The sequence below is a fragment of the Erpetoichthys calabaricus genome, chromosome 1 (assembly GCF_900747795.2).
Source record: "Erpetoichthys calabaricus chromosome 1, fErpCal1.3, whole genome shotgun sequence".
Taxonomy (NCBI): Eukaryota; Metazoa; Chordata; class Cladistia; order Polypteriformes; family Polypteridae; genus Erpetoichthys; species Erpetoichthys calabaricus.
The window spans coordinates 162,148,483-162,165,446 of NC_041394.2; the positions used below are offsets into that span (position 1 = coordinate 162,148,483).

The 16,964-nt window shown below is 39.4% G+C and overlaps 1 protein-coding gene across 2 annotated transcripts in view; it reads left to right on the forward strand.

The window, feature by feature from the left end:
* cwf19l1 (CWF19 like cell cycle control factor 1) overlaps window positions 1-16,964 on the forward strand; it is a 134,439-nt gene that overhangs the window by 88,317 nt on the left and 29,158 nt on the right. For both annotated transcript variants that reach the window (XM_028808162.2, XM_051920441.1), the window contains exons 10-11: window positions 6,450-6,529; window positions 13,077-13,286. In XM_028808162.2, coding sequence (XP_028663995.1) covers window positions 6,450-6,529; window positions 13,077-13,286 — 290 coding nt within the window. The remainder of the gene's footprint in view (window positions 1-6,449; window positions 6,530-13,076; window positions 13,287-16,964) is intronic.

The window sequence follows — 16,964 nt, forward strand, 5'->3', positions numbered from 1 at the left end:
TACAGTTGGCCATGTGAAAAGCAGTCCTGCCTCAAATCAATGCCAACCTTTTGTAGGGTCTGTCCCTGAGACTTATTAATTGTCATTGCGAAGCAAAGCCTTAGTGGAAATTGGAGGCGTTTGAATTGAAATGGGAGATCAGAGGGTATAATGAAATAAACGGAATAAAAACTCTCTCCCCTGAGCCACCGCCTGTAAAAATAGTTGCCTCAATGAGGTTCTTTTGCAGACACGTGACGTGAAGTCTCGTGCCGTCACAAAGTTTCAGTGGCTGTACGCAAATCCACAATCGGTTTCATATTGTTTTCGTACCTTATCAATTGTGTAATGTGTTTTTTGAACAGGTTTGATTCATCGAAGTGATCACTCCTGCTGCGTTCAGTCACTTCACGTGAGCCTCTCTCTTGTGTGATGTTGCGATGTCCACGGGTTTATTTAATGTTAGCTAAGACCCGGCAGTTAAAAGTTTCTCGCCACAGCAATTTTTACTCTGTTACAAAGTGATCCAAACTGTCGTTTATACCTCGTGTCTTCTCATTAAACTTGTATCTCGCAAATATGGCATTGCAAACAGCAGCGGGAACGTTTGTATAAAGTTAATTTAAACTTACGGTTTACACCATGCCCGGCAGTTGAAAGTTTCTCGCTACAGCAATTTTAACTCTGTTACAAAGTGATCCAAACTGTCGTTTATACCTCGTGTCTTCTCATTAAACTTGTATCTCACGAATATGGCATTGCAAACGGCAGCAGGTCAGTTCACGTGCTTACGTGTGAGGCGTGATGACGCGATATATTTTGATATATATCAAAATACCCGCACTTCACAGCGGTGAAGTACTGCTTTAAAATTTTTATTAAGAAGAAAGTAAACCTTTTTAAACTGAGGGAAAATGAATCAATAATTATTTGTTAAGGATCTCTTTGTATACCACGTTGTCAGTTCGCCCCTCCGGTTGTAATATGACCAAGCTGTGTGCTGAGCTTACTCTTGAGCATGAAATCTAACGTGGTTTGTGCCCTTCAGAATGAAAACAGTTTGCATTTACCTTTTTAATAAAAGGCGAGCTTGTAAGCCTGAGAAATCACCCCGTAAATGCACACGTTTAATTGCACATGTGTTAATATGTATGCTTACACAGTATTAAAAGACACTCAACAATTAACGTCATTTACCTTCGTTCCCGCGTTTGACTCGTGCTGTAAATCTCTTCCTTGTTTTCAGTTCACGTGATTACGTAGGAGGCGTGATGACGCGATACGTGACTCCGCCTCCTCCATTAGAGTATATGGACAAAAAACAGGTTCCAGTTATGACCATTACGTGTAGAATTTCGAAATGAAACCTGCCTAACTTTTGTAAGTAAGCTGTAAGGAATGAGCCTGCCAAATTGCAGCCTTCTACCTACACGGGAAGTTGGAGAATTAGTGATGAGTGAGTCAGTCAGTCAGTGAGGGCTTTGCCTTTTATTAGTATAGATATAAATATAATCCATCAACTTACCGCAATGAATTTAAAGAACATCTTATGAGGGTAAGATGTCTGATCTTAAGGAGCTGAGGAATCCTTCCTTTTTGGGGGATGTGAAGTTGACGGAAACCAAAGGAGTTCCATTTGAGATGTTTCCTTAAATCTGGTTTGTCCTAGTTTTTATCTGTTCATCTCCACTTTTGTTTGCCTTTTGAGAGATAAGGTTGATCTCAGAATGAAGTGCCACTTTACAAATTGTGTAGTACCTTTGATGAAATTTATGTGGCTAAACTCTCCCAACAATTCACATTGATTTGACCTTTTTTAAGGTAGGGTTTGAGGATGTCATTGAATTTCTTTTTCTGCTATAGTTCTGTTTCATAAGCTCAGATTCTGAAGAGGCTGGAATCAGTCATTATAATATTGTGGCCTATCCAGAAGAGTGATGATTCAAATGGTCTTTAATTTGGTTTCCTACTTGAGGTGATGGCTCTTAAAAACCAAATGGCATAGTTTTCTGAAGGAGGTGTTGGCACACCCACTGTAATTTTTATTTATTTTTCTTTATTTTTAACTTTTGGAAATTAAAATTTAAGAAATCGTTTTCATAGTTTCTAAAGTTGACTTGGGCTTACTCTTCTTGCCAGGAACATCTTGATAGTTTATCTTGATTTTCCTAAAGTCAAGGGACCATTATTGTGACTTGTCAGCAATGGCACAGTTTCAAATTATTCTGAATTTTGTCTGAATTGGCGGGGTATAAATGAACAGTTATCTGCATGTGGTAGGTCATTATCTATCATAGGTCACTTTTGTCAGAATTTAAGTAATGTAGATTAATGAACTTACAATTAAACTAACAATGTTAATAGCACAGGTAAAATGGTTAGAGATGTGAATTAAAGTAGCATGAAGGTAAATGTTGAATAAAGTAAGAGCAATGACACAACCTTTTGAGCCCAATTTTGAAATTTGATGGAATTGTTTTTCTCCCATTACAAAGGGCAATTGCATTTTTGTACTTGTGCTACAATCTTTGGGTTCTGAGGAATTTAACAGGGTCTTGCAAAGGGCTTCTCAGCTGATGGAAGTCAAAGACCATAGTAAAATAAAAACTATGATGCTAGTTACTTCACAAGCAAAAGCACAAGCCTTTTTCTGTTTCAATGTATTTGTAACCCTTTTGTCAGGAGATAGAACCTTGTTAACCCAAGTAATATGAACATGTTGAAGTAAAATTATGTCATGTTTAGAAATGATAGTGAAAAGATGTAACATGCATTGTACATAATTCTGTGGATTTTGACTTGATCATTAGAACACTCTAGATGAGAACAGGCCATTCAGCCCAACAAAGCTCACCAGTCCTATCCACTTATTTCTTCCAAAAAAGCATCAAGTTGAGTTTTGAAAAGTCCCTAAAATCTTACTGTCTACTACACTACTTGGTAGCTTATTCCAAGTGTCTATCGTTCTTTGTGTAAAAATAACAAAAAATAAAAACTTCCTAATGTTTGTGCGAAATTTACCCTTAACAAGTTTCCAACAGTGTCCCCGTGTTCTTGATGCCTATCACAGAATCTGCATCCAGTGGCATAAAAGAAAAGAAAGGGCAGTGTTTGTTACATTTCCTTCCTAGATGTAACTTAAAATTTATTAAAATATTTACAACCAGAAGTCCTCAATTCTGTATTTATTCAATTGTTAAATAAAGTTTTTAATATGGTTACAAAGTCACAATAAATGCAACTGTGCTTTGTTTAATGTTTATGAGAAGAAGAATAAAAAAAACAGTTGGCTAACCTGACTGTTGACTTTAACATCTTGTGAATATGTGAGTGTGATGCTGCACCACAAACTGAAATTGATTATGCATGCTGATTAAACACAGTACACTATAAGCCCCTTCATTGAACCAATGACAAGACAAAGTGACTTTGCGATACAATTCACAAACCAGATGAGTAAAAACAACATTTATTTATATAGTACATTTTCATACAAACAAACTTGCCTAAATGATGTTCTCAGTGCTCTTCTAAGGTGAGGAGGTAGTGAGGAAGGAGACCTAACAGCAGGGTTGCTTGTAAATACATAAGTAAATGCTCAAATTGAAACCTGCCACAACCATTGACCAGAAAAAGATTTATGTTCTGTAGAAATTCTATGAACTGGACTTTTTGTTTTCCTCCTCATTGTTGTAAATTAATTAAATATGAATTTTCAATTTTACATGAATTCATATTTGCCTGGCTTTAGTTATTTATTTAATTTTGATCCATGTGTTTATGTAAGTGTTGTGAGGTTTGGTACTTCACTGTATATGTGTTATGAACATGTGCATGTTAAAAATGGTATGCAAGAATAATATGAACCAGAAGTATTAAAGTATACTAATAATTATTGAGGTCTTATGTATATCAAAATAAACATTTGTTCTTCGTTTAACATGTTAATACATTGTAAAATTCGGGATATCTTTAATGTTAACACAATGACTCTGGTATTAGCTCTGCTACTTCGCAATTTCAGGAGACTGGGCTTATATATAGGTATGGTTACTGTTTGAATGGAGTTCATAGGTTTTTCCCATGTCTTCATGAAACTTTATCCAGTTACATACATTAGGTTAATTGGTGACCTTTAAATTGTTTGTGAATGTGTGTTGACTGGCAATCTGTTGAGGATTGGTTTCAGCTTTGTACCATCTGCTATCAGGATAAGCTCCAGCTCCACGTTGCACAGAAGATGCAAAAATGCGTAGATGGATATTGTGTCCAGGACGTATAATTGTGTTTTAGTACATACACCCCATGGAAAGTGTTGACTTTCTCAGTATATTTAAACAGGCAAACATTAGATCTTCATGCAAACAATGCATACAAGTAATGTTGATATACTTACACCATGGGGGTATTTTTCGTACGTGGATTAGTCGTTTAGCCAGATGTAATTGTTGACGATTTGGCCTGATCCTGGATCTGTCGGTTTTTTGAAACTCTTGCTGGATGTGTTGTCATAGCAACACATCCAATTCCTCAAACCTGCTCGGAGCAGGTTGGTTCTATGTAAACAAGGATTAGCTCACACACTTAATCAGTGTTCGTGCATGGAATTCATTCATGACTTCACCGTTCATGAATGAGTGACCAGTTGATATCGGTGCGCAAATTATAAGAGGAGAATTTCGTATAGAGAGGGTTTTGTGCGACCGGCAAGATCCTTTATTGCTCCCGGAGGAAATTCTTTTGGAAATATACCGCTTTAGCCGAGGGGGAATATTGTACCTCAAAAATTTATTAGGACCTTATATTCGAAGTCAATCTAGGCAAAGTCGGGCTCTCACAACCACACAGACAGTATGCATTGCTTTGAAGTTTTTTGCAAGTGGCACTTTTTTTTATATACTGTAGGCGATGCGGAAAATCTATCTAAAAGTGCAGTTTGCCAGGCAATTCGTAAAGTCTGTTTGGCTCTGAAATATTTCCTTCGGGTTTTCATAGTGTTTCCTTGACACCTGCGTGTGCAGACAATAAAACAGCCGTTTCATGCCATTGCAGGTAGGTAATACACAGGTAAAAACGCCCACAGTTCCTTAAAGAATCTCAATCAGCCTAACATTCTCATTACCCAGGATTTCCAAATGTGATTGGGGCACATGGGATTGATCAGAGTGGAGTTTGATTTGGAAAATGTACCTCTCCTCCTTATGAATAATCACACTGTGTCTTCATCAAATATTTGACCTTTGTCAATATCTCGTTGGTCAGACACTGGTTCTAAGGATATGACATTCCCTGCAACTGACCCAACAAAAAAAGACGGCTGTATGGAACATACATATAGCACACATTGAGGACAAATATATGCCTTGACCATCCTTTACCTGAAATGAAGTGACCACTGCATCCTGCCACTGGTTCTGAGGAGGAGCTTCCCCCTGGAATGCCCTCAGAAACAGGGCGATGGGCATTTTGCTGGAGAGCCAACTCTTCTGCAGGGGTTAGGTCTGGACCGCGTGGACCTCCACCTGTTTTTTGCTTGTCTGCCTTCTTATTAGTTTTAAAATTAATGTTCTTTACATTATATATGATTCTTTATGTCAACAATTCTTTAGTTATATACCAATATTTACCAGTTTGAAATATATTCTTGCACTTCACTTTAACCTGTTCCTGTGTTCTCCTTGTGCTCACGTTTCATCTGGAATTATGACATATTGAATAATTAATCTGACACATAAGAAATGAAACTCTGCTTTCAGTAAGTACAATGCACACGCGTTTAATTTGTCGGCCACTTTTTACCAGCCGTCTTTTCTGGTTTGGGCTGCTTTTGCAGTGTTACCCCTTGTGCATATTAAATCTTGAAATCCTTGGAGTAATTTATTAACTAACACCCACACACACACAGTTTGTGTGGGGAAAAAAAAATGCGCCCGTTCTTTCGTCATTTTGTTGCAGCCTATCAAAGACACGCTGATCATGTTTTCTGGACTCGATATATATGGGCTTTTCACTCAGCGTGGGCGCACGCATTCATCTCGGATGATTAGATCCAGCTAGACTAGTCGTCTACGCGGCTGCATTTGAAAAACCGACTTATCCCGGATGAGTTTCACCAGCATTAACTCATCCAAGATCAGGCATCTGATCTCGGATGATTTAAGCGACGTACAGAAAATACCCCCCAAGTCAGTTTCATATTATGTTTGTTTATCGATTCTTATAATCTATAGTAACAAAAATGCAGGTTTGTCATGTATTAAAAGTAAGTTCACCCCTACATTATCACCACTTTTCTATTTTTATGGATATGGAATCGGGTGTTCCACATTAGGTGCCAATGGTTAGAACATCCTTAGGTAGTATGCAGGTAGAACACAAAAACTGGTTGTAGAGTTTTTTTAATTACTAAAATCATAAGGTTAATTTTATTGTCCGTAAAATGCTTCTTCCTTTTTTTTCTTTTTTCTTAGCTCAGCCGATGGGTCCCTGCTGGTTTTGCCTAGCAAGTCCAGAAGTTGAAAAGCACTTGGTAGTCAGTATTGGAACACACGTAAGTAGGCCAGCAAATTTTGCAAAGATGTTTATAATTTTGTAAGTAAACTTTCTTTAGTAGTACCACAAAGGTGCTAACATTCCCTGCTTGTACTGGCACAGTTAGGGGACAAAACTATTCTTATGCCTCAGATTCATTTTTTCATCTGGAATTTTTCGTGGGAATTTTTTTAGTATTATGCTGTTCCAAAATTTGTGAACCCAGTTATAGCTGTGTAATTATTTTGCTATAATGATGTTGTTTTCTCAAACGTAGTCCTCACTTTTCTGAAAGAAATTGTTTATGTCTATGTCCAAGGAGCAAACAAGGATTTGCAGTTGTGAATGGGAAACAGTTCTATAGCACAAACAGTAATAATAAACAATAATCCAATCAAAACACCAATCACAAGGACAAAGTTTGAGATGATAGATAGATTGTGAGTTTCCCCTTGGGATTAATAATCTTTCTCCAGCAACAGCATACTGATACAATAACAATATTAAATTAAAGGTTGATAATAATGCAGGTAAAAAACAGACAATAACTTGGTATAATGTTAAATGTTAACGTTTACCCCCCCCCCCCCCCAGTCTGTCACTAAAGCTGCTCTTCTGTCTTGAGATGATACGATTTAGTGTATGCAGTGGATTCTCCATAATTGAAAGGAGCCTGCTGAGCGCCCGTCGCTGTGCCACAGATGTTAAACTGTCCAGCTCCATGCCAGCAATAGAGCCTGCCTTCCTCACCAGTTTGTCCAGGCGTGAGGCGTCTTTCTTCTTAATGCTGCCTCCCCAGCACACTACCGCGTAGAAGAGGGCGCTCGCCACAACTGTCTGATAGTACATCTGCAGCATCTTATTGCAGATGTTGAAAGACGCCAGCCTTCTAAGGAAGTATAACCGGCTCTGTCCTTTCTTGCACAGAGCATCAGTATTGGCAGTCCAGTCTAATTTATCATCCAGCTGCACTCCCAGATATTTATAGTTCTGCACCATCTGCACACAGTCTCCTCTGATGATCACGGGGTCCATGAGGGGTCTGGGCCTCCTAAAATCCACCACCAGCTCCTTGGCTTGCTGGTGTTCAGGTGTAGGTGATTTGAGTTGCACCATTTAACAAAGTCATTGATTAGGTCCCTATACTCCTCCTCCTGCCCACTCCTGATGCAGCCCACGATAGCAGTGTCATCAGCGAACTTTTGCACATGGCAGGACTCATGTATTGGAGATGCCCTTTCCTAAGTTATAAGAACATTAAGATACCCTGTCAGTTTGGTTTTATGCATACAGTTTAGAACTTTGTCATGGTTTAAACAAAATGCTGACAGTCAACAGTCATTAGAGAGTTATAAATGTGTAGCTAATGGTTTGAAAATTCATCAGACTGTGATAACTATGTAATATCACTATGATCTTTGCAATGCAAAACAACTTTAAATTCATTTAAGTTGCTAAACAATTTACAACAGAGTTTTATTTTGATCATATTTAATTTTAGTAAACATATTGATTTGTAACAAGGCCTTGATAGTTTTGGCAAATGCAATCAGTTATTTCCTGTTAAAGCTGACACTCAGATTCCAGAATGCCTTGACTGTAGCAAAGGAGGACTGAATCTGTGATGAGTTCAGGACATGTAGTGTTCACTCCAGAGTGTCGGTCAGGACACTGGTAAATGATGCAAAGACTTCCACACAGCAGCCCAGAATGAAATTATGACTAATTTATTTGAGGGTATATACCTGTATTTGAATAGGTATACGTGTGATCTACAATTAAAAATAAAACTGATACATAAAACTTATTAGTAGATTACACAGAAGTCGACTACATGTCATTATTACTCAAATTAGGTACTAGCTTATCAGTATGAAATCCTTATCAATAACATTTTTATCAATAAACAGTATCGACAAATTTTAAGTACATTGATGTAACAACATAAGGGTGAAGGCCTTTTGCCAAGGGCGTAGAGTTGGTCCAGTGTTCCGCGACCGGAACGAAAACCACACTGTTTCTCCTGAATCCGAGGTTCAACTATCTGACAGACCCACCTCTCCAGGACCCCCGAATAGAATTTTCCTGGGGGGCTGAGGAGTGTGATCCCTCTGTAGTTGGAACACACCCTCCGGTCCCCCTTCTTAAAGAGGGGGACCACTACCCCATTCTGCCAATCCAGAGGCACTGTCCCTGATGTCCATCCGATGTTGCAGAGGCGTGTCAACCAAGACAGTCCTACAACATCCAGAGCCTTGAGGAACTCCGGGCGTATCTCATCCACCCCCGGGGCCTTGCCACCAAGGAGTTTTTTCACCACCTCGGTGACCTCAGTCCCAGAGATGGGGGAGTTCACCTACAAGTTCCCAGGCTCTGCTTCCTCATTGGAAGGCATGTTAATGGGATTGAGGAGAGCCTTGAGGAACTCCGGGCGTATCTCATCCACCCCCGGGGCCTTGCCACCAAGGAGTTTTTTCACCACCTCGGTGACCTCAGTCCCAGAGATGGGGGAGTCCACCTACGAGTTCCCAGGCTCTGCTTCCTCATTGGAAGGCATGTTAGTGGGATTGAGGAGGTCTTCGAAGTACTCCCCCACCGACACACAACATCCCGAGTCGAGGTCAGCAGTGCACCATTCCCACCATATACAGTGTTGACACTGCACTGCTTCCCCCTCCTGAGACGCCGGATGGTGGACCAGAATCTCCTCAAAGACTTCCGAAAGTTGTTCTCCATGGCCTCCCCAGACTCCTCCCACGCCCGAGTTTTTGCCTCCGCAGCCACCAAAGCCACATTCTGCTTGGCCTTCTGGTACCTATTAGCTGCCTCCAGAGTCCCACAGGACAAAAAGGTCCTGTAGGACTCCTCCTTCAGCTTGACAGCATCCCTCGCCGCCGATGTCCACCAACGGGTTCGGGGATTGCCGCCACGACAGGCACAGACCACCTTACGGCCACAGCTCTGGTCAGCCGCCTCAACAATAGATGCACGGAACATGGCCCATTTGGACTCGATGTCCCCCACCTCCCTTGGGATGTTCTGCCGGAGGTGGGAGTTGAAGCTACTTCTGACAGGGGACTCTGCCAGACGTTCCCAGCAGACCCTCACAACACATTTGGGCCAACAAGGCCTGACCGGCATCCTCTCCCACAATCAAAGCCAACTCACCACCATGTGTTGATCAGTTGACAGCTCCGCCGCTCTCTTCACCCAAGTGTCCAAGACATGTAGCCGCAAGTCCAATGACACGACCACAAAGTCGATCATGGAACTGAGGCCTATGGTGTCCTGGTGCCAAGTGCACATATGAACACACCTATGCTTGAACATGGTGTTCGTTATGGACAATCCGTGACGAGCACAGAAGTCCAATAACAAAACACCGCTCAGGTTCAGATCATGGGGGCCATTCCTCCCAATCATGCCCTTCCAGGTCTCACTGTCATTGCCAACATGAGCATTGAAGTCTCCCAGCAGAATAAGGGAGTCCCCAGAAGGTATGGCCTCTAGCACCCCCTCCAGGGACTCCAAAAAGGGTGGGTACTCCAAACTGCTGTTCGTCGCATATGCCCAAAGGCAGAGGGAGGCTACCCTCTCGTCCACTGGGATACACCCCAATGAACAGGCTCCAAGTCGGGGAGCAATAAGTATACCCACATCCGTTCGGCACCTCTCACCATGGGCAACTATGAGTGGTAGAGAGTCCAGCCCCTCTCAAGGAGATTGGTTCCAGAGTCCAAGCTGTGTGTCAAGGTGAACCCGACTATATCTAGCCGGAACCTCTTGACCTTGCGCACTAGCTCAGGCTCCTTCCCCTTCAGAGAGGTGACATTCCACGTCCCAAGAGCCAACTTCTGTAGCTGAGGATTGGACCACCAAGGTCCCCACCTTCCGCCACCACCCAACTCACACTGCACCCGACCTCCTTGGCCCCTCCTACAAGTGGTGAGCCCATGGGAAGGGGGACCCACGTTGCCTCTTCGGGCTGTGCCTGGCCGAGCCCCATGGGTGCAGGCCCGGCCACCAGGTGCTCACCATCGAGCCCCACCTCCAGACCTGACTCCAGAGGGGGGGGCCACGGTGACCTGCGTCCAGGCGAGGGAAAACAGTGTTCAAATTTTTTGTTCTTCATAGGAGGTTTACTGAACCGCTCTTTGTCTTATGCCTCACCTAGGACCAGTTTGCCTTGGGTGAGTCTACCAGGGGCATAAAGCCCCAGGCAACAGAGCTCCTTGGATCATTGGGACACGCAAACCCCTCCGTCACGATAAGGTGGCAGTTCGAGGAGGGGTATTGCCATTATGCACTTGTAAATATATAGTTGTATTGTTTATATTATTTAATTTAACATAATTTGGTTTGTTCTTTGTGTCAGTTGCTACCTGAATATCCATCTTTTTGGAATGACAGAGACACGGACTCTTATCCTTTTGTTAAGGTGGATATTCGCTATCTGTATGAAAGGATGTCTACCTAGCAGTTGAAAAAAGCACTGTACTGTAAACCTTCCTCACTATAATAGTAGTAGGCCAAGCACAAATTTTGACATTTTCTTACTGAATTTGTACACATTGATATAAAACTGCTTTTTAATAAAACTGATAAACAAAAACTAGTTCGATTATAGGCAGCATGCAATATTAGTCAACTTCATTTGTAAGTTCCAGATACTCTGCAGTGTAAATGTTTTATGATTGTGAATGTTTTCTTAGCTAAGAACATTCCTAACTATAAACACGAGAATTGCCATTTTATTTTCTATAACAAGAAATGTGGTGTTTTGAGTATGAATTGATGATGTAAATGCTGTGGTCTTTTTTAATTTTGGAATGTAACTTTTAACAGTCTAATGTGGTCTTGTTTTAACTACTTGTTTTTGTGGAGGCCAAATAATTTTAGGTTGCATCAGAAATGGCCTAAGGGTCTGATCAAATCACCCATCCTCCTGATCTTCTTTATCATCAGTAGGATCTTTGGATGGGCTGGAGCATGTCCCAGCAAGGCAGGAACAATCCCTGCACATGGCACCAGTCCATCACAGGGTAAATAAACACATTCATTAGGGCTGATTTAGCATCACAATCCACATAAACTATATGTCTCTGAACTTTTGGAGGGGACCCATGGTGACAAAAGTATAGTTAGGGTTTACCTTCTGGAACTTTCTTCCATCTCTTCAAAGGATCTCTGGAGCTTAATTATTCTGGATGTTTCTTTAATCTTTACAAAGGTTCTCAGGAGCTCAGCCAGAGTGACCATCAGATTTTTGGCGACATCTTTTACTAAGGCCCTTTTCCCTTGATTGCTCAGTTTCACTGGGCAGCCAGCTCTAGGAGAGTCACGTTTGTTCCAAGCTTTTTCCATGAAAGAATTATAGATGCCACAATGCTCTTGGGGACCTTCAGTGCTGCAGAAAATATTTTGTAGCCTTTCCCATATCTGTGCTTTAACACAATGCAATCCTGTCTCTGAGCTTTTCAGGCAGTTCTTTCAATCTCATGGCTTGGTTTTTGCTCAGCCATGTATTGTCAACTGTGGAACCTTATATAGATAGGTAGGGCTATCAATTGAATTTAACACTAGTAGACTGTAAACAAGGTTTTGTAGAAACATCTCAACAGTGATCAATGGAAGGGGATGCTTCTGTCCATGTAATATTTTAGTTTTTATTTTTAATATATAATCATAGCTTTCTAAAATTGTGCATTCACTTTGTCTCTTTGAGGTATTGTGTGTTGCTTGATGAGGGGAAAATATACTTAGAGTTTTAGCATAAGGCTGCAGCATAACAGAATGTGAAAAAAGTGAAAGGGGTTCGAATACTTCCTGAATGTACTGTATTTAGAAGAAAAATGGGCCTTAAGATGATGCTGGAATGTGAGCCCTAGTAGTAACATGGAAGAATTCTAAGAAGACTGGGAAGGAAAATAAAAGAGCAATACATGATAATGCTACAATTTGTTCTGCCACATACCATTCCCAAACACATTTAATCCAGTTGAGTGTAAGAGGAGACCAGAGCCTATCCCACTGACTGCAATCCCAAAATCAGCACTGGAGAAGGCAAGATTTTTTTCATCCAAGAAAATTTAAATTTCTTGAATAAATGTATTAGTTCCCCCAGAGCAAGCAAGATGTTAGAAGATTAGAATTGGAAGAGTGATTAACATTGCTACCTCACAGTTCCATGAGGCTGGGTTGAATCCTTGCCAAATGATATCCTTAAGACTTAAAAGTTAAAGGATAAATGACTAGTTTTGGTTTGATACGATGGACAATGAAAGTGTGTGAGTATAGGGTTGGGTTCTGAATTATCCAGAGTGCCACCAGAATAGATTCCAGCTTCCTGAAACAATGAAATTGAATAGTGAATAGAAAAACTGAGTTTGATTAATAGGGGTTTGAGAATATTAAGTCATGATTGCAATTTTTATAAAATGCAAGTAAGAGTTTTGCTGTACTCTATGCATTTGACAATAACATTGATTTGAATTTTAACTAGGAAATGTATTTTAGGAATGTGTGAAGTTAATATTTGTGGGTTTTTTTTTTTTTTTTCTTCTCAGTGTTACATGGCTGTTGCCAAAGGAAGCCTTACTCCTAACCATGTTCTTATCCTTCCAATTGGCCATTACCAGTCAGTGGTTGATTTGGCATCAGAAGTTATTGAAGAACTGGAAGAATATAAATCGGCTGTAAAAAAGCTCTTCAAAAGCCAAGGAAGCAGATGCATCATGTTTGAAAGGAATTACCGCAGCCAACACCTACAGTTACAGGTCTAATGTTTATTTTTGTGTGTATGTTTTCGTTAATGTTCATCTTATAGATTATGTATTTCATTTTATGGTCACTTCTATTATTAATTAGATTATTTTGTCATCAGAATTGGTGCTTCATGCTCATCTTAAAGGAATACCCCACCCAAAATTTTTTTTATTTTTTTTTACATGTTACTTTGTGATGGGTACAGTGAAAAAATTACAATCTCGCATGTTGATACAGAATGTAGAGGAAAAAGCTTTTAACATAATGGAAGCCAAACAGTGACTAATGCTGGACAATGGCAGATGATGTGAGCAACTTTCTTAGAAAGGGAAAAAAAAAATCTCATGTTGCATAATACAAACGTCTGTTATCTAGTCGTATGAACAAAGCGAATGTTTTTTGTTAAAATATTGTTAAATAGTTACTTCTGGAATTGGCAGCGCACATCATAATCAAGAGACCAGAAGCCTCCTGAGAATTTAAAGACCTGCCTTTTCTTGTCTTTCATTGTTCAAGAGTCCTGTGTTCAGTTCAAAAAGCCATTCAAATGAGAACTTCAGAATCAGTCATATGAGTAGAAAAACATGCACACATGGATACTGATTCTAGAAACAGCTTTGCTGTACAGAGCTAGTATGTAAAACTTCAGATCATCTATACAGTATATAGCATGCCTGCAGAGCTGGATGGCTACAGTGCTATTACTGGTATATGAGCCCTTTTGGCTTGTAGAAGAAGAAAAATATTCTAGCCACTTGGCAATTCTTTTGTATTTGACATTGCTCTCTTGACTTTATTGATCCAGCACTTAACTGCATTAAATAATGCTGTTCATATGCCATGGATATAAGTGACTGTATTGTAATTTATGCCCTCATCTGGTTTTTTTGTTTTTTTTAATTTGTGAGTCATCCAAATCAAATATGAGCATGCACAGATATCAGTCTTGAATATGCCCAGAATGTATTGAATGAATAAAAGCAATTTTGTCAGATAGTTGTAGCCTAATAGATGGTGATTGCCGTACAAACTTGAATTGTTTTATTGCAAGATGTCTCTGAATTCATCAGCTTATGATAACAAGGAAAAGAAACAGAAAATTCAAAATTATATTAATTTCTTTGTGCTTAGTCAGCACTTTCATAGCTGCACATAGAAACCTATGGACACAAGAAAGGGAAAAGCACTGGTTAGGGGCAAGAGATAAGAGGTTTTGGATATAAAACAGTGGTTCTGAAAGTAATGTAATCCTTTGTGTCGTACCTCCATATAATTTTTTACTGATCACACTTTTCTCTAAAGATTAGATCTCCATTGCATACTAGTGAAAAAATGACAATTGACCTGCAAGGCGAACATAGACTTACCTGTATTTCATTTTCAAACAACAAATGTAAGATTGTATACTCTGTGCTGCAGCCAGCTTAAGGTTCTCCTTTTTATCAACAACAAAAAAAAACAACAAAAGGACAGTAAGTCAACAAATTAAATCAAACAAATCAAGAGATGTTGTCCGTAACTAATGATCATAAAACGGTAATGAAAAAAAATTTTTTTTTTCTTTTTATAACAACACTATTAATTCCCGAGGGGATTTTTTTTTTTCACATGACCTTTGGGGGTCAGATTAAAAAAAATATATATATAAAAAAAATATAAAACACAGAAACCTAGACATTTACTAATAAGATCATGACAAGCTAGTGACAATTTCCTTCATTTAACACTTTCCCCACATTTAGCACTGATTTCTTGTCAGAAAAAGGCTAAATGGACACAGGTTGTTTTACTTGTTCATGGGCAGGCTAGTTTGTGATAGAATTTATTGTATATTGGGAATAACACTGTGCAAGAAATATTGAAAAACAAAAAAAAGGAAAAATTAATTAATTATTCATTTGACCAATAAGTTGTTTGTTCTTTTTCATAAAGGTTACAAAGTCTCAAAAATTAACTATGCTTTCTTTCATATTTACAGAAGTGCTAATTCACTAAGAGAAGGGTAAGCATAGTGGTTGGCACTTTTGACAACTTCACTCATGCTTTTTTTTTGTTGTCATCCATGTTGAGTTTCACATTCTTCCTTTGACCATGTGGATTTTCCTTCAACATCTCCAAACACAAACCGTTTGATTGACTGGGACCTATTAATGGCAGTAATAACCAGAGGCGTAGCTAGGGTTTTCAGCACCCAGGAACAACTGAAGATTTTGCGCCACATCCTGTTTGCCAAAATGCAATGGGGAACATCAATTCGGCACCCCCTGGATGCTGTGCCCAGGGACAGATGTCCCCCCTTGCGCCCCCCCCCCAGCTACCGCCACTGGCAATAACAGTAGTTAAACTTTGTGTAGGGTTTTTTTTCCCCCCCTTTACCACTATCTCTCTCATAATTACTAAATAAATTATCGATTTGAGATGATACACAAATCTATCTTTCCATCCACTCGTCTCTAATTATTTCTTGCCTCCTGCTTTTAACCATTTGGAAAAACTGACAGGATCAGGGTGCAAGGCTGAAAATTATTCTGGTCAAGATACCCAGTCCTTTGAATGAATACACTCAGTCCATTTGGTTACATTATGGGTACTTATTTTTCTGACAGTATGATTATTCCCTTTGTATTCTTTTAAATTGTAAATGGTAATGAAAACAAGTTTGTTTTTGTTTTGTTTTTTTTTTAAGGAAAATTATTTTATACTGAACTGTTATCTGTGCTAATAAAAGAACTGAAGTAATGGCACTACATAGTACTTCACTGAAACCGTGAAAGACAAGATGACTCTTCATGAAGTTCACATTGACATACTTGGTGTTTAAAAACTGTGAACACTCGGATAGATCAGAATCCTTCCCTTGTGTGTTGCATTAGGACTGAACTGATGAAGTGAAGCACACTAACCCTTGCAATATCTAGTTACTAAACTTCAGTTTTTTTCTGATTGCAAAGTGTTGATTGAACCAAGATAGCATTTACCTGTGATTCAATAGATTTACTGGGACCTCCTCTTTGAGCTCATCAACTGGAAGTCTGACCAAAAATTTAAATTGCATGTCTTGATAAACAAGCGTATATAACCATTTATCAACCCAATAGGTTGAACTTATGCCAACTTATGAGTCCAGAAAATGTCACTACCCACCAGTACAACTTAATTTTATCCTGCTTATATCCTTTAGCTCTCTCCCTTATCAAAGACGCAACCCTCAACAAGAGGATTGAGGGCTTCCTTACTGCCAAGGGTAACCTATAACTAATTTTGGTGGGAATGGTGCATAGTCCATTCTCTCAAAGAACAGTAAAGTGCTGAAGCTTAGAGACCCCATATGTAAAAATCAATGTGTTTCTTTTGCCTTTTACCCTCCTTAAATGTACTTTGTGCAGAGTATCACCCGTGAGACCTCAAATACCTATACCAGCAATACACACTGGCACAGGCAAGAGCTGGTGGAACTGAAACAGAACAGAAGCACAGTCTGCTTCTAACTGAACCACTGAAATGTGTTTATATATATATAAAAAAAAAAAAAGATCACCTCTATTCCAGGAATAACAATAAATAGTTAATTCTATGTATTTGTGGTTCCATGATGACTGCAGGTATTTGCACATTATTTATGTTAAGTAAGTTTATTTTAAACAAGGTGCTCGTGTATACATACTTAATAAATAAATAAAAAGTTTTTT